Source organism: Mustela nigripes, chromosome 7, assembly GCF_022355385.1.
Source record: "Mustela nigripes isolate SB6536 chromosome 7, MUSNIG.SB6536, whole genome shotgun sequence".
NCBI classification, from domain to species: Eukaryota; Metazoa; Chordata; class Mammalia; order Carnivora; family Mustelidae; genus Mustela; species Mustela nigripes.
In genome coordinates, this window is record NC_081563.1 from 22,222,145 (window position 1) to 22,246,029 (window position 23,885).

General features: G+C 42.7%; 1 protein-coding gene across 3 annotated transcripts in view; it reads right to left on the bottom strand.

Moving 5' to 3' along the window:
* RBKS (ribokinase) overlaps positions 1-23,885 on the bottom strand; it is an 84,510-nt gene that overhangs the window by 36,666 nt on the left and 23,959 nt on the right. For 2 of the 3 annotated variants that reach the window (XM_059405356.1, XM_059405357.1), the window contains exons 3-7: positions 20,469-20,532; positions 19,489-19,551; positions 16,610-16,774; positions 8,507-8,598; positions 2,740-2,928 (exon numbers count right to left, since the gene is read on the bottom strand). In XM_059405356.1, coding sequence (XP_059261339.1) covers positions 2,740-2,928; positions 8,507-8,598; positions 16,610-16,774; positions 19,489-19,551; positions 20,469-20,532 — 573 coding nt within the window. The remainder of the gene's footprint in view (positions 1-2,739; positions 2,929-8,506; positions 8,599-16,609; positions 16,775-19,488; positions 19,552-20,468; positions 20,533-23,885) is intronic. The other variant, XM_059405358.1, reaches the window with a different exon arrangement.

The window sequence follows — 23,885 nt, forward strand, 5'->3', positions numbered from 1 at the left end:
ATATTTTTAAGGATACCACTTGTAATTCCCTTGTTTATTTTTTTATTTTTATTTTTTTAAGATTTTATTTATTTACTTGACAGAGAGAGATCATAGTAGGCAGAGAGGCAGGCGGGGGGTGGGGGGAAGCAGGCTCCCCGCTGAGCGGAGAGCCCGATCTGGGGTTCGATCCCAGGACCCTGAGATCATGACCTGAGCTGAAGGCAGAGGCTTAACCCACTGAACCACCCAGGCGCCCCTCCCTTGTTTCTTTTAGTTAAGTTTTTTGTTTTTGTTTTTGTTTTTTTTAGTTCTTTTCTTAGTGATTGCTCTGGTGATTCTAGGTAACACCTTAACTTAAAGCAATTTAGCTTAAACTAATACCAACTTCATGTTGCTAGCATGCAAAGTTGTTTGGGGACACTTTCATGCCACCACAGTGGAGGTGAGTAGTTGTGACAGGCGGTATATACGCAAGGCCTGGGAAGCCCAACACTTCATTATCTGCTTCTTGATGGAAACCACCCTCTGATCCCCATCCAGGGCCCTGGTCTTTCATGATCCCATTCTCGGCTTCCTGCCTCCAAGCATTAAGTTCTCGTTTCTCCTTTGAGCTCTCACTGGGTTTCTCCTTCCCTGAGACCAAAACATGAACTGCACGTGCAAAGGAACCAACTGAAAGGGCACAAGACAGTAGCAACAAAGTGAGAAAATCTCCTTGTGCCTCTCGCTGTGTTTCAGATGCTCAAGATGCCATCCATCATGATTCCACACGAACCGGCTCTGCGGATGAATGCTGAGTCAAACCTGTGCATGTCCGCGGCTGGTTTCCTCCTCCCCGGCCTGGACAGTGCATCACCCCACGTGTGGTCTGTGCTGGGCAGGCTTCGTGTCTGTCTGACCAGCATCCACTTCCCATCCTCTGCTAAGAGTTCTTTGATTTTTTTTTTTCTTTTAAGTTCCTCTTTTTTTATTTTTTTAAAGATTTTATTTATTTATTTGACAGAAAGATAGAGAGCATAAGTAGGCAGAGGGGCAGGCAGAGGGAGAAGCAGGCTCTCCTCTGAGCAGAGAGCCTGATGCGGGGCTTGATCCCAGGATCCTGGGATCATGACTTGAGCTGGAGGTAGACACTTAACCGACTGAGCCACCCAGGTGCCCTTAAGTAAGCTTTATGCCCAACATGGGTCTTGAACTCAAGACCCTGAAATCAAGGGTCACATACTCTACCGACTGAACTGGCCAGGCGCCTCCCCCCACTCCAGGACCCTTCATTTTCTTCCTTTCTTTTTTTTATTTATTAGGACCCTTCATTTTCAACAAAGGAAGAGTGAACTCTTCTGCTCTAGTTCAGGACCTGGACTAGTTTTAGTCTAATGCAGGGTCGATTTCAGAACTAAGAAGGAACCTCTCAAATTCAGGTGACTGCTTGACAGAATAGGAAAAAAACTAATGGTTTCCAAAATGACTCAGTATGAAGGGGATGACAACACCAAGTATAATTTGTCAAATGCCAGATCAAGCACACTGTGAAGGCAACCAGGGTGTAATTTCACTTTATAAAAGCATTCCTTGTACTTACCTGTTTTTCAAAGCATACTCGCACCCATAACTTCATCAGATTCGCCAAAGCTCCATTTTGATAAATGACCCACATCTCAACGTTTTTTCGAAGCATAAAAACCAAAATATATTTTACAAATAATTACACATTAATTTCTTACACATAAGAGCCTTAAAATGTTTATTCTTCTTCAACTCTGGTTTTGGGTCCCTGACACTTACTTATTTTGCTAGTCAGCTCTTCTCTCTTTTTAAAATAATTTTTAAGTAGGCTCCACACCCAGTGTGGAGCCCAACATGGGGCTTGAACTCATGACCCTGAGATCGAGACCTGAACTGAGATCAAGAGTCAGCGGCTTCACTGACCGAGCCTCCCTGGCAGACTCCTGGCTCTTCTCAATTCTTGGCCACAAGCAAATAATTTTTAGCTTCCCAGTTTTAGAAGAGCCCTGAGCTTTTTTCCCTAACTTTTTTTCTTTCCACTCCATTCTGGGCTGTGACTTGTCTACTTGACCTGCTTGTCCTTAATGCGGTGCCTTACATAAGAAGTGTCTGGCGTCCACGGGCTGAGTTTTGAACCCCCAGCGCTGTTATGTCCTAGCAGTATGGTCCTGAGCAGGTTTCTAAATCTGTAAAGCGAGGAGAGTAACCTGCCTCTTATAACCATTGTAAAGATTATATGAGATGTATGCAAAAGAGACATAGTCAGCACATAGTAAACATTAGCTGTTATTTGTGGCTAAAAGAATGAGTTCTGCCAGCCAGTGCTCCTTGCTCTTACGAGAGCCTTGTAAGAACCAGGAATTGCTACAGCATCCACAGTCTAAGTCCCATGAGACAGAGACTTTGTCTTGTTCATCGCTATAGCCCCAGCACCTAACAGATGACCAGCACACAACAGGGATTTGGTACATATTTCCTGAATGAGTCAATGCATGAATACAGGTAATACAGGTATAATGCTACCTTCACCTATGGATGAGGAAACTGCGGCTCAGAGAGGTTAAGACTTGGATAAAGTTTCCCAGCCTGTTAGGGAAGGATTAAGATCTAGTCCCCCAGCCTGGGTTTTCTTCTCGTCTACCATATCACCTCTTCCGGCTCTTACCCCATGACCAAAAATTCAGGTGCAGGATCTTTGTTACTCAGTGATGACGTTCAAGGGGGCAGAAATGATTCTGAAATTTTCAAACCTACCGTGGTATCCACAGCCTTGACTTTCTCGGTGGGAATGTGCTTTGGCATGGGTTCTGTCTTTGACAGCATCACACATCCTTCGGCACCTAAGGTGATGATGACCACGTGGCAGCCCTTTCCCTTGAGCAACAGAGCAGCCCGCGTGGCGTCTGCAAGGCTGTGGACCTTCAGGCCAGTTAGGATCTCAGCCTGGGATATGGACAAGTAAGAGCAAACAGTGGTGAGAACAGGGACCTGGGTCCACTTCCAGATTAGATTTGCTTTTCTTAGAAAACATCTCCCTTCTTCTGCATAACAACCCATGCCAGGGGGAACGCTGATGCTTACTGGCTCAGGGAAAGAAAAAAAAACCCCAGTAATAATGACAACAAAAAGGAGCTCTCAAGGACATTCTTGGGACAACTGGGGACATTTGAATGTGGCCTGGATGTTAGATGACAATAGAGAATTGTTACTACTTTCTCAAGTGTGATCACGGTATTGTGGCTCCATTTAGAAGATGCGCACTGAAGTAGTTAGGAGTCACCTATCATGTTACCTGCAACTTTGAAACGATTCAACAAAAACAAAAAGCAACACACACAGGGGAGAGAGGAAGCAACACAGCAAACGTTAACCACCATCTGGGCGGACAGTCGATGATGGGTCATTGCACTGTTCTTCCAGATTTTCTGTGTGTATGTGTGATAATGTTCATTAAAAAGAGTTAGAGGGAACAAAGAATTCTTCAGGAGAAAGGAAGAGGGGAGGGAAGACGGGAGAAGGGGAGGGGCCGCTGCCAGTGATTTTGATATAAATCACGCTCGTAAATTTCACACCTAAGGCCGTAATTCTTCTAGGCCCCTCTTGGGCCAGAACGCCTCTCTCTTATTACTAGCTACGGCTTCCCATGTTTGCACAACACCCATTTCTTGTGTTTGTTTTTGCTCAAGAAGATGGAAGCCGGGTAGGAGGGTCATTGATGTAGCCGAGAGCGCAACATTCAGGAGATGTCTGCTGCTTACTGATCCCGGGGCTTCCCCGAAGTCATGTACAGTCTGTAGAATGAGGGGCCCGCACAGGGCCACAGTTCTCTCCGAGAGCGTGAAAAGGGCTCTGGCCGAAGTAGGGGGGAAGGATTGCAGCCCTGCTTCCTCATCCCCTAGGCACCTCTGGGGACCTTCTCCAGCTCTGAAATTAGTGGCTGCAAAATTACTAGACTAGATGAATTGTAGGATACTTTTGGACTCACAACGTTTATAACTAAATTCTGTCTTTTCTGTATTCCATTTCTTCCTAAGAAGGGCCTGTTTCTCCTGTGCCTGCTCTGAACATGTCCGGATTAACCCTGCCTGGGGCCTATACATCACCCCGAAGAGTCTCCTCGTTCTGGGCTTTGGTCTTCCCCAGCATCAAAGGTTTCATTCACTCCACCATGTGCCGTTCCTGAAGCGGCTTTTACGCAGACCCTTTCTGTCCAAGATGGCTATGTCTTGAGGCCACCTTCTGTTTTCTTGACTTTCTTTTCTCTCTCTCTCTTTTTTTTAAGATTGTATTTATTTATTTGACAGAGAAAGAGATAGTGAGAGAGAAACACAGGCAGCGGGAATGGCAGAGGGAGAAGCAGGTTTCCCGCTGAGCAAGGAACCCGATGTGGGGCTCGATCCCTGAGTCAAGGCAGATGCTGAACGAGCCACCCAGGCACCCCTTCTGTTTTCTTTTCATAAGTTTTTCCACCCATCTTCATTACTGCGATCACTTACATCTATGGGGTTAGATGGTCTATTTTCAGAAACACTGAATTCTTGTGGTTTCTAAAAACCTGTTAAAAAACTATTCTTTGATGAAAGGATCCTGAACATAAAAAATAATGCAACAAACACCCATGAACCTACCACTCACTTTTAATAAATCTTCATGTGTTACTTTATTTACTTCAGATATTTCTCTTTAAAGAAGGTAAATTATGTTTTTCATATATATTATTTGACAGTGTGCTTCTTCCCTTCATATAATTTCACTTGCATTGATATTTGTGGCTCTATTCTGTCGAACTGGACAGTATACCACTCACTATGAATATATTGCAAATATACTACAGGTTAAAAAAATCTATTATCCTTTTTATGGATATCAATTTTTCCATTTTCCCCTTTTGCAAGCAATGAAGTATTGGATAGTCTTAGTACTTATATGTAATCTGTCTTTTTTTTCCCTCTGGCCATTAAAAAATATTTTTGTCTCTTTTTAAAAAATATATTTTATTTATTTATTTATTTGACACAGAGAGAGACACAGCGAGAGAGGGAACACAAGCAGGGGGAGTGGGAGAGGGAAAAGCAGGCCTCCTGGTGAACGAGGAGCCCGATGCGGGGCTCGATCCCAGTACCCTGGGATCATGACCTGAGCTGAAGGCAGCCATTTAACAACTGACCCACCCAGGGGCCCCAATATTTTTGTCTTTATGTTTCATTTTATGCAGTTCCATTAAAATGTATGTTACTATAGAGTTATATCCATTTATCTCAGGTGATTTTTTTTTTAAGATTTTACTTATTTATTTATTTGAGAGAGAGAGGGAGAGCGAGAGAGAGGGAGAGAGCATAAGCAGGGGGAGGAGCAGAGGGAGAAGGACAAGCAGATTCTGTGCTGAGTGTGGAGCCCGGCACTGGGCTCGATCCCACGATCCTGAGATCATGGCCTGAGCCCAAATCAGGAGTCGGGCGCCCAACTGACTGAGCCACCCAGGTGTCCCATGTGTTACTTTTAATACACTTTTCATCCGATGACTCATGCCCTTCTTCAGCTCCAGAAAACACCTTGCAGTATTTCCTCTAATATCGCTTCTCTCCAGTTCCCTCCCTTCTCTTCTTTCACTCCAATTAGGTGTATGTTAGAGCTGCTCTGGCAATACTTTTCTCTAAATTCCTCCTTATTATTTAAAAAAAATTCTTTCTGTGATACTTTCTTGGTGAATTGAGTTTTTCCCTTGTTTGTGAATTGATGAATTCTCTTTCAATTCACCAATTCTTCCTTCCAGTCTAATGTTTATCTTCCTCATGAGTGTTTTATAGAAAAATTTCAAAGGTTTTTTTTTTTTTCATTTTCAAGATATCTAACTGCTTTTCAGATTCACACATCGTTGCTTCGATCCTGTGTCTCTTTCACACTTAACTTTCTCCTTTTTTAATGAATGAGAATCTCAATCGTATTTAAAGTCTTTTGGGCATTGTTTCAGTACTTGAATTGCTGGAGAACTCTTGAACATTATGTTTCTTCATCTGCAGGCTCATGTTGCTGTCTGTGGGTTGGGGAATCCCATATTTCAGCTCCCACTAGGCTTATCCCTGCCTTTCCAGTGGGCTCACAGTTGCATCCACCAGCTCCTCAAGGGTCTCTAAACCAGAGCCAAGTAGGTGTTATGTTGGCAATATGGAGTTCCTGTTCTTGGTGATGTTGCCCATCTGGTCACATTCCCAGTCACCAAGTTAGCAGTTGGCTTCATTTCTTTCTGATCACAGGCAGTACCTCTGTCCTCCTGTCGCCTCAGCTTGGTAGCTTTGCACAATGCTGTAGTGCCAGGTAGCAGGCCTAGCAGATTCCTCTACTTTAGCCGGGATCTAGCATCTCGAGTCCCAGTGGTGGGCACTGCTCCAGTCTCCCATTGGAGCAAATTTCTCATGCCCATAACCCACTGGAGGTCCTCACCACCTACACCTGCTTCTAGCACACTCAGGGCTGAACACTCTAGGATTCTGTTCCCTTTCTGATCTGTGGAGTTATATGGATTCTAAGCTTGTATCTTTTCATTGTCTCTTATATGTTTATATGTGTTTTTTTTTTAAAGATTTTATTTATTTGACGAGATCACAAGCAGACAGAGAGGCAGGCATAGAGAGAGGAGGAAACAGGTTCCCTGCTGAGCAGAGAGCCCGATGTGGGGCTCGATCCCAGGACCCTGAGATCAGGACCTGAGCTGAAGGCAGCAGCTTAGCCCACTGAGCCACCCAGGCACCCCTGTATATTTATATGTTAACGGTTCATGTGTGGAGCAGAGTTTTTTCTTTCTTTCTTTCTTTCTTTCTTTCTTTCTTTTTTTAGAAAGAGAGCAGTGGGATGAGGAAAGGGAGAGGGAGAGAGAATCTTAAGCAGGCTCCATGCCTAGCACAGAGCCCGATGCTGGGCTCGATCTCAGGACCCTGACATGATCTGAGCCAAAATCAAGCGTCAGATGCCTAACCAACTCAGCCACCCAGATGTCCCCAGATGGAGTAACTTAAAGTATGAATTTACATTATTATCATGATTAGAAGTCATCCATAAGAGCATTAAGCTTTTAAAGTTTTTCTTTTTTCCATTGAGTGTTTGAGATCAATTTTCATAAAGACCAAAGTTTGTTCATTTGTTCACTCACTGAAAAAGCATTTACTAGATGCCAACTATATGCAAGTACAATATAACAGATGGTAATTTTCAAAGATAACTCTATCGATACATATCACATCATATATGCTCTTTTCACACCATGACAAGGACAATCTTCTATGGAGAGGTGGGGCGTGAGGGCAGACTTTCCTCCTCAATCAATAGAATGGACCAGAAGGGATATTGTGTGACTTCAAATTAATAAATAATTGGAACAGTGATGAGTGTTTGAAGAATAAATATAGGCTCGGCAAATATGTAGCAGGCAAATCCAAGCCAGTTGGCAATGGAGGGTAGTCAAACTTCTTACTAATGGTAACTATTAGTTACTAATAGTTACTAATGGTAACTATTTCCCACAATCCCTTTCTCCTAGCACAAGGCCTGGCCATGATGGTTGCTCCAAAATATTGCATAACCTATTGTGATTTGTTAAACTTAAGTTTCCTTGTGGCAGTCTTCCTTTTTGTTTACTTCATGTCCTGAGAGATACAATTAGCAAAAGGGCAGGTCAGGAAATCCTGGAAACATCCATTCAGCCTCTGAACCACACAGACAATTACTATTATCGTTCTTTCACTACTAACTCTCACTCTCTGCATGTTGCATTGTATCGTATGTCCTGCCTCCCAGTGTTGAGAGTGAGCTCTGGCCTAAAACTGTCTGTCTAAGGAAGGGAGAGATACTGAAATTTTCTTCCTAAAATGCTCCAGAATGAATGGCATAGTCTGAATGTGTTGGCAGATGTCTTAGGCGGCTCTGTCCATTATGACCATTATGACGGAGAGGGTGTTCTCCTAACAGAGGGGCCCCGAGGTCCTTCCTGTGGCATCAATGGAGCAACTTTGTCTGTCCACCCCGTGGCCCCTGGGTCTTCACAGGAGAAGGCAGCAAATGCTTCAGGGGTTGTATATTACTTAGGGTTGTTGGACCCACTGAACAAGTCATTTCATACTAGAAGTACATTTAATATATTATTTGTTGTATATCTGAAATTCACATTTAACTGGGCACCTGTGTTTTTATTTGCTAAATCTAGCAACTCTAGTGCTAATCAATCCATAGAATACAGAATTAAAGAAGAAAACAAACCACCAACAGCATGAAGGCAGGGAGGGGACGAAAATTAGCTGAGGTTTTTGAGAAGTAACAGATTATGGAGATGACTCAGATAAACTTTTTGTTTCCCCCCTAGGAGTCACTAACTTCCTTTTTCCACATCCCAGGTAGTGAAAATTGTTTTCACTGGGTCCAAGAATTTACATGCGATCAAACTAATGTGGTTAGTCTTGCCTCTTTGCTTTATCCACTTGCATGAAAGCCCTTGGAGTCTCACGGACTGAGCAAAATGTTCTGCCCTTACCTCAGTTTCGTTGCAGCAGAACACATCTGAGAGGGTGTAGAAGCGAGGGTCCAGGTCAGCAACTGCCGGAGCTGGGTTGAACAATGTTTTCACTGTAGAGGAACAGAAAGGGGGTTCAGTGGTCTTTTTTTTTTTTTTTTAAGATTTTATTTATTCATGGGGTGCCTGGGTGGCTCAGTGGTTTAAGCCTCTGCCTTCAGCTCAGGTCATGATCTCAGGGTCCTGGGATCGAGCCCCACATCGGGCTCTCTGCTTGGCGGGGAGCCTGCTTCCTCCCCTCTCTCTGCCTGCCTCTCTGCCTACTTGTGATCTCTCTCTGTCTATCAAATAAATAAATAAAAATCTTTAAAAAAAAAAAGGTTTAAAAAAAAAAAGATTTTATTTATTCATTTGACAGACAGAGATCACAAGTAGGCAAAGAGGCAGGCAGAGAGAGAGGAGGAAGCAGTCTCCCCGCTCAGCAGAGAGCCTGACGCTGGGCTCGATCCCAGGGCCCTAGGATCATGACCTGAGCCTAAGTCAGAGGCTTTAATCCCCTGAGTTACCCAGGCACCCCAGTGGTCATCATTTTTAACATGGTGCACTTACAGCCAGTAAGGGAAATCCCCTGTGCAGCCAGTTCCCCCATTAGATGAACAATCACCTTAGAAAAGTCTGGAATCGATTTCAATCTCCACGGCGACCTAGTACCAACCCCTTCTTATTTGTATTTCCTCCATTTTTCACTTTACAACATTTCAACTTCAAGGGCAAGCGACAGTATTACAAGCAAGGGGATCACAAAGTTGTGGCAAAGGGCAACAACGTTAAAGAAAATTTTAAATGCTGTGGTGTGAAAGGACATATATGACTGTGAACATTCAGGCTGGTATGAATGTTTTTGTTCATATATCCATTTTCCAGGAAAGAAAAAGAGCGATGTTAGGAAAGAAATAATGAAGAAGTAAAAAAATTCCCTGGTAAGAACAGGACGTAGGAATTTCACGTACATATCTAGGTTTTGAACACCTATGCATGACTCTCAAATATATCACGATTACTCATGCAAACATAGACTTTTTAAAAAAGATTTTAATTTTAAGTCATTTCTACACCAAAGATGTGACCCAAACCCACAATCCCGAGATCAGGAGTCGCATGGTCCACCAACTGAACCAGCTCCGAACATACACTTTTCACAGAAGCTTACATTCTTGGCAATCTGGAAGTATAAAGGAAAGCCCGAGAAAGGAGCAGAAATTCAATCCAAAGCTGAGAGCTAGCTCATACTAGGAGCCTACGAGAGAAGGAGATGGAGGGGGATAGCAGACACAGGGAAAATGAGAACGTCACAGCATTACAGTGTCAGAAAAATGTTCACATTTTTCGGAGGAGAAAAGTGAGTTTCAGAGAGATGAGGTCTAAGGTCATACGCTAGGACGTGGTTAAGCTGGACGACCCCATCTGGGGTCCTCCAGCTTTAAGCGCAGTGTTCGGTCATCTCTCTAGGCCAGGACTCTGTTCATGGCAGCACAAGCCCCATCCTGATTTACAATATTTTGAAACAGGCTTTGGGGTGGAATTTTGTAAATACATATTTTTTTGAAAGTCTTTAGAGATTCCACACACAGGAAGCTCCCCCTTTGTCAAAATGCTAATCCACCGGGGGACCCAACTAGATTGGGTGGTCGTCTTTTCCTCTACCCAGGTCCACTGACTTATGTGTTTAGTGACCCTAACCTACTACTGACCCATAGAGTCAAATCTTCCAGCTGCAGGTCTCAGAGACCCTTCTAGAACCGTGGCTCCCAAGCTGAGCTGCACACCAGCATCACTAAGGGGGCTTGTTAGAGTGCATGACTTTTGGGCTTCACCTCAAATCCAGTGATCAGAATCTCTTGGGGAACACACACACGGATGAATTCCCCCAAGTGGCTCTTCCACGTTCTTGGGGAGACACTCATCAGCATGGCTGATGGAAACCGCCCAGTACTTCTGCCTGATGAAGCTAGTTTCCTTCCACACCTTCCTTGGCCTTCACATTTTGGTTTGGTCAGTGGATTTTGTCCAGTGGTTTACAGGCTAACACGATTCCCACATTTGTATTATTTTAGAATCCAGAATGTCCACCCACAGAGATTCTATGGTATATTTTTGGCTGCTCATATTTTTATACAGGTTACTGTGTAGCTTAAATTAGAAAACGGGTGTGAAAGCCCTGTGTAAACTGTAGAGTGTTGTACAAATGTAAGGGATTATTACTGTTATTATATTGTCCTTCACACACAGCCCGACACCCCCGCCTGTCCACCCATCTCTTTTGTCTTCTGTTGGAATTTGTAGCCTGGCAACAGTCTCTCATGGGTGTTCCCACTTCTGGAAGGTCTTAGAGATGTCGATTTGCATAAAGGCCCTCAATGTCCAGTAATGCAACACCTCCATTTACTTTTTATGGTTCCAGGACAAATACACTGCTCCCTATTTTCTTCAAATGGTGAACTGAAAAAGCACTTCTCATGTATTGTGATCTCCAAATCTGTATGCAAAGGCATTTGGGCACAGGGTAGAACAAGCTACCAGTATGGAAAAACAGCATTAAGCCATTCTTTTTTTTTTTTTTTTTTTTTTTTTAAGATTTTATTTATTGCTTGATCCAAGGACCCTGGGATCATGACCTGAGCCAAAGGCAGCCCTAAACCAACTGAGCCACCCAGGCGCCCCAGCACTAAGCCATTCTTATAAAAGTTCCATTTTATCTCAAAAGATCCCTGATCCAGCAATTTCTTTTCCAAACCTATCCTACAGACATACACAGGCAAAGATGCAAAGATGAGGTCCAGTGATATTCAGCTCTGTTTTTAACAGAGAAAACAAAAAAACAAAAAACAAAAAGAAACCTAAGCTTCCAACAGACAGGAATGGTTAGGGAAAAAAAAAACAACAACAAAACCTCTAATGGAATAATCTGCTGTGGTTAGAAAGAATGAAGCAGATCTCTGTTTTGTTACAGAAAGATTTCTATAATTTGTAAGTGAAAAAAGGAAGTTTTGTAATAAAATCTACAGCATGACCCCCTCTTTTTTCTAACGAAACAAAGCATAATTACATGTGTATTTGTATTTATACACTTGCATAGAAGAGAAAAAAGTCCGAGACGTTACTCCCTAAACTAATAAGGGATTAGTTCCAAAAGGATTAGTTCCAAACAACTGATTGTTCCAGAATCAATCTGCCCAGAGATTATCTGGTATACACCAGGCAAAGACAACATTCTTAAAACACATACAATATCTTACATCAAAACCCAAGCGCACTGTGAATGACATGATATAATGTCTGGCTGGTGCTTCCAAATAGAACCCAAGGTTGCAGTGGTGGGGGGGGGGGGGGAATAGTGCATTGGGGTGTAAATGCTACCGAATTGGGCACATGTTGAGAATTGTTGAGGCTAGGTGATGGTATATATGGGCTTACCATATTGTTCTCTGTATGTCCATATATATTTGAAATTTTCCTCAATAAAAGCACATTTTAGGGCACCTGGGTGGCTCAGTGAGTTAAGCCTCTGCCTTTGGCTCAGGTCATGATCTCAGGGTGCTGGGATGGAGCCCCGCATCAGGCTCTCTGCTCAGCGGGGAGCCTGTTCTCCCTCTCTGTCTGCCTCTCTGCCTACTTGTGATCTCTCTGTCAAATAAATAAATAAAATCTTTTAAAAAAACACATTTAAAGAAACAGTTACACTGAATTTTAAGCAATAAGAAGGGTTGCTGGAATGAGGAATCCTACAATTTAATTTGACCATAAACACTGTATAAAAGCAAATCTTCTTTGCATGTATTTTATTGAAGGAAAGCATTCTGACAATTGCTGGATGGTAACAGGCTTAGAGTGACTAGTAACCAAATTTAGGGGAAAAATGAAAATGCCATAAAGAAATGACTCTTGTTCAGCTCCTGCCACCATAAATAAGGATAAACACTTTACCCTGGTGAAAAAAAAATGCGAAGAATGAGTAGATATTGCTAATCAAAGAAGAATGCATTGGAAGTATAATTGGGGTGCCTGGGTTCAGTTAGTCGGTTAAGTGTCCCACTCTTGATTTCAGCTCAGGTCATGATCTCAGAGTCATGAGATCAAGCTCCACGATGGGCTCCTTGTTCAGCACAGTCTGCCTGGGATTCTCTCCCTCTACTGCTCCCCTGGCTCTCTCTCTCTCAAATAAATAAACAAAATCTTAAAAAAAAAAAAAAAAGAAAAATGCACATTCGTGATAGATACAGTGGGAAAAATGGTATCATTCTGGAATCATGTAAAAATAGAGACACAAGCTGTACCATGGAGTAACTTGGAGCTGCAGCGCGACGGATAGCACCCAACGTAATTATTGTTCATGACCACCTCAGACGGACTAAACCCCTGGTTGTCTCAATGGCGTGCTGTCAGTGAGGAACTGGGGAGGCCTTTGAGGGCAGCTGAGCAGGTGCCGAGCCAGGACAATGAGGTGGGAGCTCATAATGGTGTCACCATGGAGGGCAGGAGCAGGACAGTTAAGAAGGCCCTTAATAACTAGCTCAGAGAAACAGGAAGAAAGTCACCCTAAGTAAAGAAACTGTGGGAAGTTGCGGTAACCAAAATGCTGCCTTGGCGGTCTCCCTCGAGGGTTTGTTTTTTGGGAGTTTGAGTTGAGAAACACTCAAAGCTTGGGCTATGTGCTGGACAATGTCACCGTGAAAGTCAAGGTGTCCAGCCAAGAAGTTTGGTTTTGCCAAAGAGGAAAGGACTACAGTGTCATCAAAAGATATTTTGTGTCCTACCCAGAATTTAATCTTGGCGATCTTATAATCTCAATTATTTATAATTGTTCCTGTAATGTTCCATTTGCTTTGAAATGGATAGAAAGACCAGACCCGACACGCGTAATTTCATCACAAGCAGCTGCAGCAGCAGCCCTGCTGGGGGCCTGCCTCGAGCATCACATCACGACCCGGAGAGGAGGGGGGGCCTTCGAGGGCCACTGGTTCATCTCTGGTGTTGCAGGTCTGTTTAAAACCAGTGCTTTCCTTTAGGTGAAGACAACAGAGTGTTCTGAAATCATATGATCAAAGCCGGAGCTGGCAAGGGGGGGGTTTCCTCTTCCCTCTGTATTTTAGCAACTATATATAAGCCAGTCATACAATGTGTTTAACTCAGAGTTCATTACTTGTAAGAAGGGCAGGTAAGAGAGCTATGATAACAGACCCACAGAGGAGGAGGGGAAGGAAGAGGAGGAGGAGGAGGAGTGGGAGGAGGAGGGAGAGGAGGAGGGGGATTTTACCACTTTTCTCATAGATGGAATACTGCTGATTAGCACACAGGCAGTCTCATGGGGCAGTGGACAGGCCACGCAGCGCCCGACACATCTCTCAGCATTGCCGGCTCTGCTCCGAGATCAGTCCGTTCATACATCCTGACAGAAAGCAGCTGGGAGAACTCGCAGACCTGTTCTCCTGTTTCACAGAGGCCCAGAGCGAAGAACTGACTGACTTGCGTGTGGTCCCCCATTTACTAAGGGATGGATTCTGGATTCAAAGCCAAATTTTATGACTCTCAAACCAGTGCTCCCTTCATTGTATCACTCTTCCCTGATGTGAGAATGAAAACACAGTAAATTCTCACACACACACACACACACACACACACACACACGGTATAGAATTGGAAGCTGCTTCTGGCTGGTTACTATCAAGGGAGGACCAGCTGAGTTCTAGTCAGCAGAGTGTGTGTGTGTGTGTGTGAGCGCGCATGTGTGTGTTTTATGGGAGCAGGTAAGGGACACATCGCAGGAAGCGCTCGAGAGTATCGAAAACACTCAAAGCTGAGGCCACATGTTGAATAAGGTTACGGTCGCGGATTTTATTTTTCTCCATGAAGGCTCAGTTCCTTGGAGTCAACGGGATGGGGCAGTTTCTTTATTTAATGTGTGTTCTAGGACCTAGAAGTTGGGTCTTGGCTTCTGAAATCTGGGTTTCTACACTGACCCTGGTTGAGCTAATTACTTACTCTCCAAGTCTATCTTCCTGCCTTCAGTTGGGGAGAATAATGCCTGCCGTATCTTTGTCGTAAGGTTTTTCTGAGGGTCAAGTTCATATGAGAGTGCATGGAATTTATACTCAGACATGCTGGCTCTTAGTAAAAAGGTGAAGTTGGCTAGTGCTCTTTGGCTTTCCATCACTAGCCCTGCCCGTTGCTCCTTACCTGCCCCCCCCCACCTTTTTTTAATGCAGGGCTTGAATTCACGACCCTGAGATCCAGACCTGGGCCATCCATGTGCCCCCATACCCCTGCCGGTTCCTGACGCCCCAGGCCCTCCAGCTGCCCACCCAAATGATAGCCCGAGGTCGTCTGTCCCTCTGGATAACTCCAGCGTCACCTGCGACAGGTTAGATCCTCAGCCGTGGTGTCCATGTCCACACCTTTCTCTCCTCCACAGGCTGAGTAGCTAACAAGGAACTAGACTAGGACAGAGGCAACAGTGATCTCTGAGAAGCAAGCGAGAGTAGGAAATGGAGTTAGTTGAGAATATGCCTTGACCTACAGAAAGCAAGACAGGAGTGTGAATAAAGTGGCATGTTGTATCCACACTGCGTGATTCACATGAAGGCAGTGCAGGCAAAGCTTACCAGAAGCATTAGGCTCTCTCTGTGACACCCTGGGAAAATGTAACCAAATGGGTTTTGGCTTCAAATTCTTTCTGACAGCTTCAAGTCCATTAAAAATACATTAAATGTCAGTGAGAATTTTGCCACAGCACGTTGTTTTGCCAAGAGGAAAATTTGTTAAATCTGGCCATACATGTAAAGATTCTCTACAAAATCATTTCAAGTAACTTACTTTCATTGCTATGCAGAATGCTGTCGACTTTGGGAGTAGTCACTTACACACACACACACACACACACACACTTAATGTTCTTTTTCTTCCCTTCTTTTAGTTTTGTATCTTGACGAGAAAGTTTCATGCGGAAAAGTCCAAGAGCTTCTCGTAAGTCACAGAACTACAGTTGCAATATCAGAAGGAAGCTATTGTTTTAGACTGGCGACTTTCTATTTTGCTTTTTTTTTTTTTTTTTTTTGACCAAATGGTGTTGAGATGTGGATATTACCCTAATTTTTAAATTTAAAGAGAGAAGTGAAAAGGAGAAGCTATTTGGGATTTATTGAGATTTTATTTTATTATGTCATGCTCAGCATCATGTTTTACTTTATTTTGTTTCCTTCTTAGAAGAACAATTCTGCAGGGGAGTATTTCTTCTATAAGCATTTCACAAACAAGGCTCAGAAGCGTCGGATAATTCCGGAGAGACCACAAAGCTAAAAAGGAACGGAAATGGGATTCTAACTCAGAAGATGCTTTGCCCACGAGTCAATGGTGAGCAAGAAACAAACACAAAGAAACTATTTGGATTTTTTAAAGAGTTTGTGATTTGCAGGGGGAGAAAGGGGGGCAGTGAGTAGGAGGACAGATGAGTCAACCTCAGCCACGTGCTGGTTAATTGTTGATGCTGGGTGAAGGGTTTCACTGTGCCATTCTGTCCGCCTTTGTATGTTTGAAAATTTCCAAAATTGAAGGTCAAACAAAACCAACTCCCTGCTTAAAGGCCACGGACAACATAGAAAATACTACATATAAATACTCTTTTGTGGTTTATAGAGCAGAGATGGAGTTTTAGAAAATGGAGAAAGAGCTAAGCTTCAATTCCTAGAGACATTTATCAAAATAGACCCACCTGTCTGGTCACGATACATGCATGATATGCACCTTGGCCTCTGCTTCTTGGAAAAGCCATCATTCTGCTGTTGGGCCCTGGGCTGCTTCTGAGGTTCTAGTCGCTACTTGTATTATTTCTAACTAGAATGAGGATTTATATCGTGGGATATCAGTAGTGCTACCCAGGTTACTTTTTTACGCTATCTGTAAGCCCTTCTAACACTATCAAGAACTACGAGAAGAGACGTGAATCTCACGGGTGGGAGAAAGCATGTTTCACTCCAGGGAAAGGACTGCTTTGCTTAACTTGAAAGACTACTTTTCACTAAAACAGTGACAAAAGCTTTTCTAGGAAGAATAACAAATACGGAAAATCACCTCCATTGCTGTGGGCCATCATCAGGGCTTCCAAAGACGTTTCTGGAGTTATTTCTAACTGGCAGATCATTACTTTGGCTCTGCTAATGGTCCTGGCTGCTTTCTTCAGGTCTTCGGTATTCAAAAGTAAATTGGCTCCAGCCACTATAACAATGATGTTCTGGCCTATAAAGAATTTCCGCATATTTATATTAAAAGCCAAGTGATGATATTCTGCAATGTTACAATCACCCTTACAAAGTCATTATACTAAATGTGTTATAAGTACTAATTTTCACATTTCTAGGTGATTCGGGTGAAATTCTAGTTTTCCGCTCTATCTTTGTGGATCCCTGCTCTGTAAGATTAATATTATTCTCATCATTTTGAGTAAAATCAAAAAAATAATTCCCCTATCAATATTCTTATATACAAAGAAAACTAGCTGGAAGGTGATACCTAACAGTTAAAAATGACGGGTACAAAGCAGGTGGTAAAGATTCCAAATCCGAAATGACAGATGTCATAATGATGTGTATGAACAGGAGCAAACTTGCCCAACATTGAAAACCAAGGCTCTGTGGTACGCAGTCAGTTTGCGTGTGCACCTAGGATGTTCCGAAAATCAAAACATGTTTTGTAATATGTAGCAGATGGGATATTGTGCCAGATCACCTAAGGTCGAGAGAGGGGTATTTCACTTAGGCAGCATCAGATCAAACAGAGGCAGAAGGGGCGCCTGGGTGGTTCAGTGGGTTAAAGCCTCTGCCTTCGGCTCAGGTCATGATCCCGGGGTCCTGGGATTGAGCCCCGCATCGGGCTCTCTGCTCTGTGGGGAGCCTGCTTCCCTTCCTCTCTCTGCCTGCCTCTCGGCCTACTTGTGATCTCTATCTGTCAAATAAATAAATAAAATCTTAAAAAAATTTTTTTTATTATGTTCAGTTAGCCAACATTCAGTACATCACTAGTTTTCGAGGTGGTGTTCAACGATTCATTAGTTGTGTATAACACCTAGTACATAGAAGATTTTAAAGACTGAGTACAAAAAAAAATTAGGAAGGCAAAATATCTCACTCGTTTTTAGGAACATTTTGATTACATGTTGGAAAGAATATTTTCGATATATCGGGTTAAGTGATGATATTAAGATTAATTTTACCTATTTCTTTTGACTTTTTAAACTGCGCCTCATGGAAAATTTCAAATTATGTCTGTGGCTTGCATGATATTTCTTTTGGACGGCTCTGATCTAGAGGGATGAGTTGTAGCACTCATTTCTTTTTTGTGCTCCAGGCTGCTCGTGCTGATCTTGTATAGACATGTCCTAAAATTACCTCTGAACACAGAACACATGCTAGCCTATCATCTTACCACAGATGTGTCTCTTGGCCACAAGGAGGACTTAATAAAGTGGGGATGGTTTAGCATAAACCCAATCTTGGTACTGGAAAAATTCAAAGTACCCACACACTGAAAGACAGCCTTCTCCTTCCTTTTCTCCTTCAGTGACCTCATTCTCTCTGCTAGAGTCAACTGGTGTTTCTGTGTTGCTGATTCCTGGATCTCTGTTTCTGGCCTGGCTGAACCGACAGCTGTCCGGTAGACACGGCCAGATGGCAAGACCATTCCTGCCACCAATTTAACTTGTCAAAACTGAACTCCTTACTTTACCTTGCTACTCATTCCTTCACTTAAGGGGGCTGATGGTCCCCTCTCTGGGTATTTGTGTTAGCTCTTCTAGGACAATCTATAGTCTCAAGGGTATTACCATATACGATAAATAAATCAGACAAGTTCTAGCGTAACAGGCACTCAATACACAATATTAAACTACATCTTTGCATGGAAAGTGCAAAGGATGAAATGGAGCTCAAAGATACCCCTAGAACACAAAAAAGGTTGAAGACAGGGAATGAACTGCTGTTGGCGGCAATAATTACTTAAAATGTAGCTTCATGTAATGAACACAGACTGTCTATTGTTAGAGTGAAAATTTTAATCTGCCTTAAGTGGAATACATTTTTTAATTGTTGTTATTGCCACTTTGGGATCATGAGAGTAGAGCTAAAAATACCGTATCTTCTGTGAGAAACGGTTGTATGAAACTATATTACAAATCAAAGACATATTCTGACAAATCATAATTCCACAAAATGCATGCTGACTGCCCACGATGCCCCAGGTTCTGTCTGAAGTGCCCCATGAAATGCTTGGTCCTTAATTCTGAATTAAAGAATTTCACATAGGTTTTAAAAAAAAAAATTTTTTTTTTTAAATATTTAACATAGTTGGCAGAAATGATGAAAACTTGACTGCAGGGTAAAGGGAAGTTACTGTTTTTCAAGACGAATGTTTTAACTGTCGCAAGGCCCTGTGACAGACAGACATAGCTGTATATATAGACTTTTGAGGGTTGATTGCCGTTTAAAGAGCAGACAAAATTGAACACTAATGATAACTTAGAAGTAATTAGTTGCTGCCATTTGCTCAGTAAATATTCTATAAATATGATTCATTAACTTCCTTGTGCACCTATCTATTTACATTTATTTACCTAGTATAACTGGAATGACAGATGAATACTTAACTGCTTTTAGAGACAAATATCAATGCTGCATTCACAAGAAGGATAATGGGACATTTCACCATATAAAAATTATTCAGAGGCAACTGTAATACTTTCCGTGTATTGGATGGCCAATTTCATATTTAAATGATCAAGTTGGGAAGTACAAATAAAGGGAAATATGCATAGTTAGATGGGAGGAACCACACTTGAGGCCTTGGGCCGGATGGTATGGTAAGAGACCCATAGGATTATGGTAAAAATCGATGCTCCTGCCCTAGTTCTGGACATGAACTGCTTCATGAAATGACACTTCAATATGCGAAACACGTACCTTCGTTATTGACAATTATAGACGCAGTTCCTGTAGCAGCATCTTGAGTCTGATATGCAAATTCTAAAAGAAAAAAGAAATTACAATCATGTACACACAGCCTGGCATGGATAATCTCTTTTAGCGATTTCAATGCACCACTCATCTTTGGAAAAACTTTTTAACCTTTAACCATCTGGAATGATAAAAGAAATAAGCAATTACTGCTAATTTATACCCATCACCTATACAGTGAGGAAGACAGAAGCCTTTATGCTTAGTTGTACCTTTGCTCTATATTACGAATGACCCCCCTTCCAATTCATCCACATTATTCATAGAGGATACATGTGCATGTTCCTAGACCATCACATTTTTTTTCTTCAGTGAAAGAAATGATAGACTTGAGAGATTAAAGGTCAAACCTATACAATGAACTCGGTTGCATTTCTTCATAAGCTTTGCATCTCATCAAGAATCATGGTCTGGAGTGTAAATGGCACTGTTGATCAGGCGGCCTTTCGCAGCAGCGAAATAGCCTTGAAATAGAGCCAAAGACCTGCATTCTACTCCTGCCTCTGGCTCCAACTAGCTGTGTGCTCTTGGACACGTTGAGAACCAATCTGGCCTTCAATTTCTCTTTTGTGCAACAATGGCATCAGCTTCAGTGGTTTCAAAGATCATTTCCAGCCGTGACATTCAATGACTTTTCTTAAAATATCTTTTGTGAACACAGCACCTGTTTTCTCTTGTCACCTGCTTTTGGAAACATTTCTACAAGATGAAGGTTTGTAACCTCTTATCATTTTATTCCCATCTGGAGGAATATACATGAAAGAATTAACCAAACGACATTTAAGTAAGACAAGACAAGGCTGTGCATAAAAATTCTCTGGCCACCAGAGGAGGATCTAATAATTCTATTCTATATTCAACTGTTCTTGTAGCCAGATCCCAGGGGAAAGTCATAAAAAGTAACTTTAAAAAAGATGCCATTTTACCTGTAGAAATATCGTTCTGTTTTAAGTTTTCTATATAATCATTGCCAAAAGAATCTTTGCCAACCTGTACCAAAAAAAAAAAAAAAATGATGAATGTTAGATCTTTTACATTTAGTAAAATGCTACAATGTAGCTTTTTAGAATACTTAGCATTTTAAAAGGGCATATCTGCACAGTACTTTATAAACATTAGCTAATTAATCTTCTTAATATAAGATGCTAAACTTGATTTCAGCCCAAAGAATTGTTGCACTTACATCCTACCTAAAACATGAAGCATTTAATGACTGTCACGAGTTCTAGAACTTTGCTCTCATTTTGATCTGTTCGTGTGGAAACTCCCACTAAGACAGAGCTGTCTACCATCAACAGTCCTCAATATTTATGGACAATCTCAGTTGTTTGTACTTCAGTATAAACGAGAGCATCTTTGTAATGACTTGCCTGGTGTTTTGGAATCTTCTTATCTGACACAGGATGGGGGCAGAGAAGAGGGAACTGAAAAAGCCCTCGATAACTTGGGTAACTGGGTATCATGGAAGTCTGTTGCTTTTGCCTCCTTGCCTGCATTCTGGTAATGATACTTCGGTTCTCCCCTGGGACACCCATTCCTCTTCCATTCACCTGGCAAGGTGGTTAAGGTGCCACATCTGTTACAATCAGAAATCCCATGTTTGCCACATTGTTGCCACCCAGACTCCATAGTTTACCTTAGGATTCACTCCGGTGTCCTACACTCTATGTGTTTTGACACATGTATAGACAAGTATCCACCATTATTTTATTATCCAGAATGGATCCCTGTGGCAAAAACCCTCTGTGCTCTGCCTGCCCCTGGCAACCACTGATCTACTGTCTCCATAGTTTTGTCTTTTTCAGAATGCCATATTATTGGAATCATACAATATGTAACCTTTTCAGACTGTCTTCTTTCACTTAGGAAATACATCGAAGTTTCCTCCATGTTTTTTTGCGGCTTAATCACTCATTTGTTTTTAGCGCTGAAAAATGTTCTGTGGTACGGGGTGGACTGTGGTTTATCCATTCACCCACTGAAGGACACCCTGAGTAGCTTCTAAATGTTGTTAATGATAAATTAATGTGCTGGCTTTTGTGCGGATGCCCAATTTTATTTTTATTTTACTTTAATTTTAGTGTAGTTAATGTACAGTGTTACATTAGTTTTCTTCCTATTTTATTTTAAATTTTAACCAGCTGTCACCATTTAAGTATTAGTGAACTTCACAAAAACAAATTTCCAGGAGGTCCTGGAAAATCCTGAGGGTCTGGTAACACTGGGCCCACATTCCTGCAAGGCCACCCCGGCTGGAACTGCCCCAAAGGTGAGGGCATGCTCTCCAGACCACAGCCTCCACCTGGCCTCCTGTAATTTATGTTACCTGCCTGGCACCTGTAGGCTTTGGGCTTGCCACTCCTGAACTACTATCTCTCTGTCCCGCAAGTGAGCACTTCAATGGATGATGTATCTGTCCGGGTCTCAGCCATTCCCGGTGTGCTCTGCTTTTCTGCAGAAAATCGCTCCTCTCTGGATATATCAATAGAAAGAAACCTACAGGTTTACTTGGGTCAAGATCCTCAATGAGTGATGAGAAAACTTGCTGGTGAGATCCTGGATTGTCTAGATCAGGGGTTTGAAAATTTTCTTTTATAAAGGGCCGGAGAGGTAATAGTTTAGACATTGTGGGCCAGATCGTCTCTTTTGCAACGATTCAGCTCTGCTGTTGTAGTGTGAAGGCAGCCAAAGAAAATCTGTAGACAAATGGATGTGGCTGTGTACCAATAAAACTTTATAAAAATACATGGTAGGCAAGATTTGCCCCATGGGTGGTAGCGTGCTGACCCCTGATTTAAATGCCACCTCTGAGAACTTCCTCAAAGGACATTCTTCCCTGTGCTCCTTTCCTGGCAGAAGTGCGGATTAGTCAATAATCTGGAAAGATATATAATAATTTATTTCTTTCCTTTTTTTTAAAATATTTTATTTGACAGAGAGAGGATCACAAGTAGGCAGAGAGGCAAGCAGAAAGAGAGGGGGAAGCAGGTTCCCTGCTGAGCAGAGAGCCTGATGTGGGGCTTGATCCCAGGACCCTGAGATCATGACCTGAGCTGAAGGCAGAGACTTAACCCACTGAGCCTCCCAGGAGCCCCTATAATAATTTCTTATTAGCAGAATTTCTATCTCTACAATGAAGAGCGTCCACTAGAAAGCACTGCCATGGGGGAGAGCTCCTGGTTGAAGGACGTCATCTATCAAAGGTTTTCTTCATGGAAGGCTGGCCATTTATCAACCAAAGCATCCCATTTCTTAGGTCAAAGATTCATACCAGAAACTAACTGTTCTCTCTCTCTCTCTTTTAAAAACCATTATTTAAATGTCTCCCATGGGCAATCAAGATACTATAGAGTTGGGAAGGCATCATTATAAGAATGTTGTAGGGATTAAAGGGAGGCCATTCTTAGGCATGTCGGACCTGGTACAGATTAGAGCGAAGAAACTTCTCCCCCCCTTTCCTATCAGTTTAATACAGGAGAAATCAGTACCACCCACTCCCTCTGGGAACAATCTGTTTAAGGTGAATTTCAAAGGCATGTTTGATAAATGGTGTGGTGATATAAACATTAGGAAGTGCAGGAATTAGGAAGATTTGTTGGAAGGGAGGAGAAAACCAAAAAGCATGCGGCTTTGCCCTCCAGAAACTGTCAGAGGGAAAATAAGACTGAGAGAGGCAACTGTCCCGCCAAGCGGAGTATTGCCCCCATCCGAGGTGAAATCAGGGAGGGGCGGCATGCTCACAGTAACTGCATTTTGCAGGTTTGCTGCAGTGGTATTTTATTCTTAATTTTTTGTGAGGCTTGAGCTCACGATCCTGAGATTAAGACCCATGAGGTCAAGACCTGAATTGGAATCAGATGCTTAAGTCAGATGCTTAACCAACCAGGCCCCCCAGGCGCCCCATGCTGCAGTCCTGTTCCTCCTCTGGGAGTCATCGGATGTCCTGCGCCCCCCCCCCCCCCCCCCCCCCCCCCCGCCCCCCCCTTTCCCCCCCCGGGGGGCTCCGGGGGTCCCCGCCCCCCCCCCCCCCCCCAGGCACAGTGATGGTTCCAGTTTTAGTCCCAACAGTGACTTCCTGGCAAACCTGTCGGCTGACATTCTAACTGCTATGTGAGACTTGGAACAAACATAATTTGCCTTCGCCCTCTTGGATATTCCCATGACAGAAATAAAAATCTGGTAACTAAAAAATAATGGCAAAGTAATTCCACTGCTGAGGATCAAGAGAAGGCAACCTCAGCTCCGTGAACTTGGCCTCAGGGTCATGGTGACACATTCCCAAGTAAAAGAACTGATGAGAAGCCTCTAAACAGGAAGGCGATATTCACATTTGTGTTGTGTAA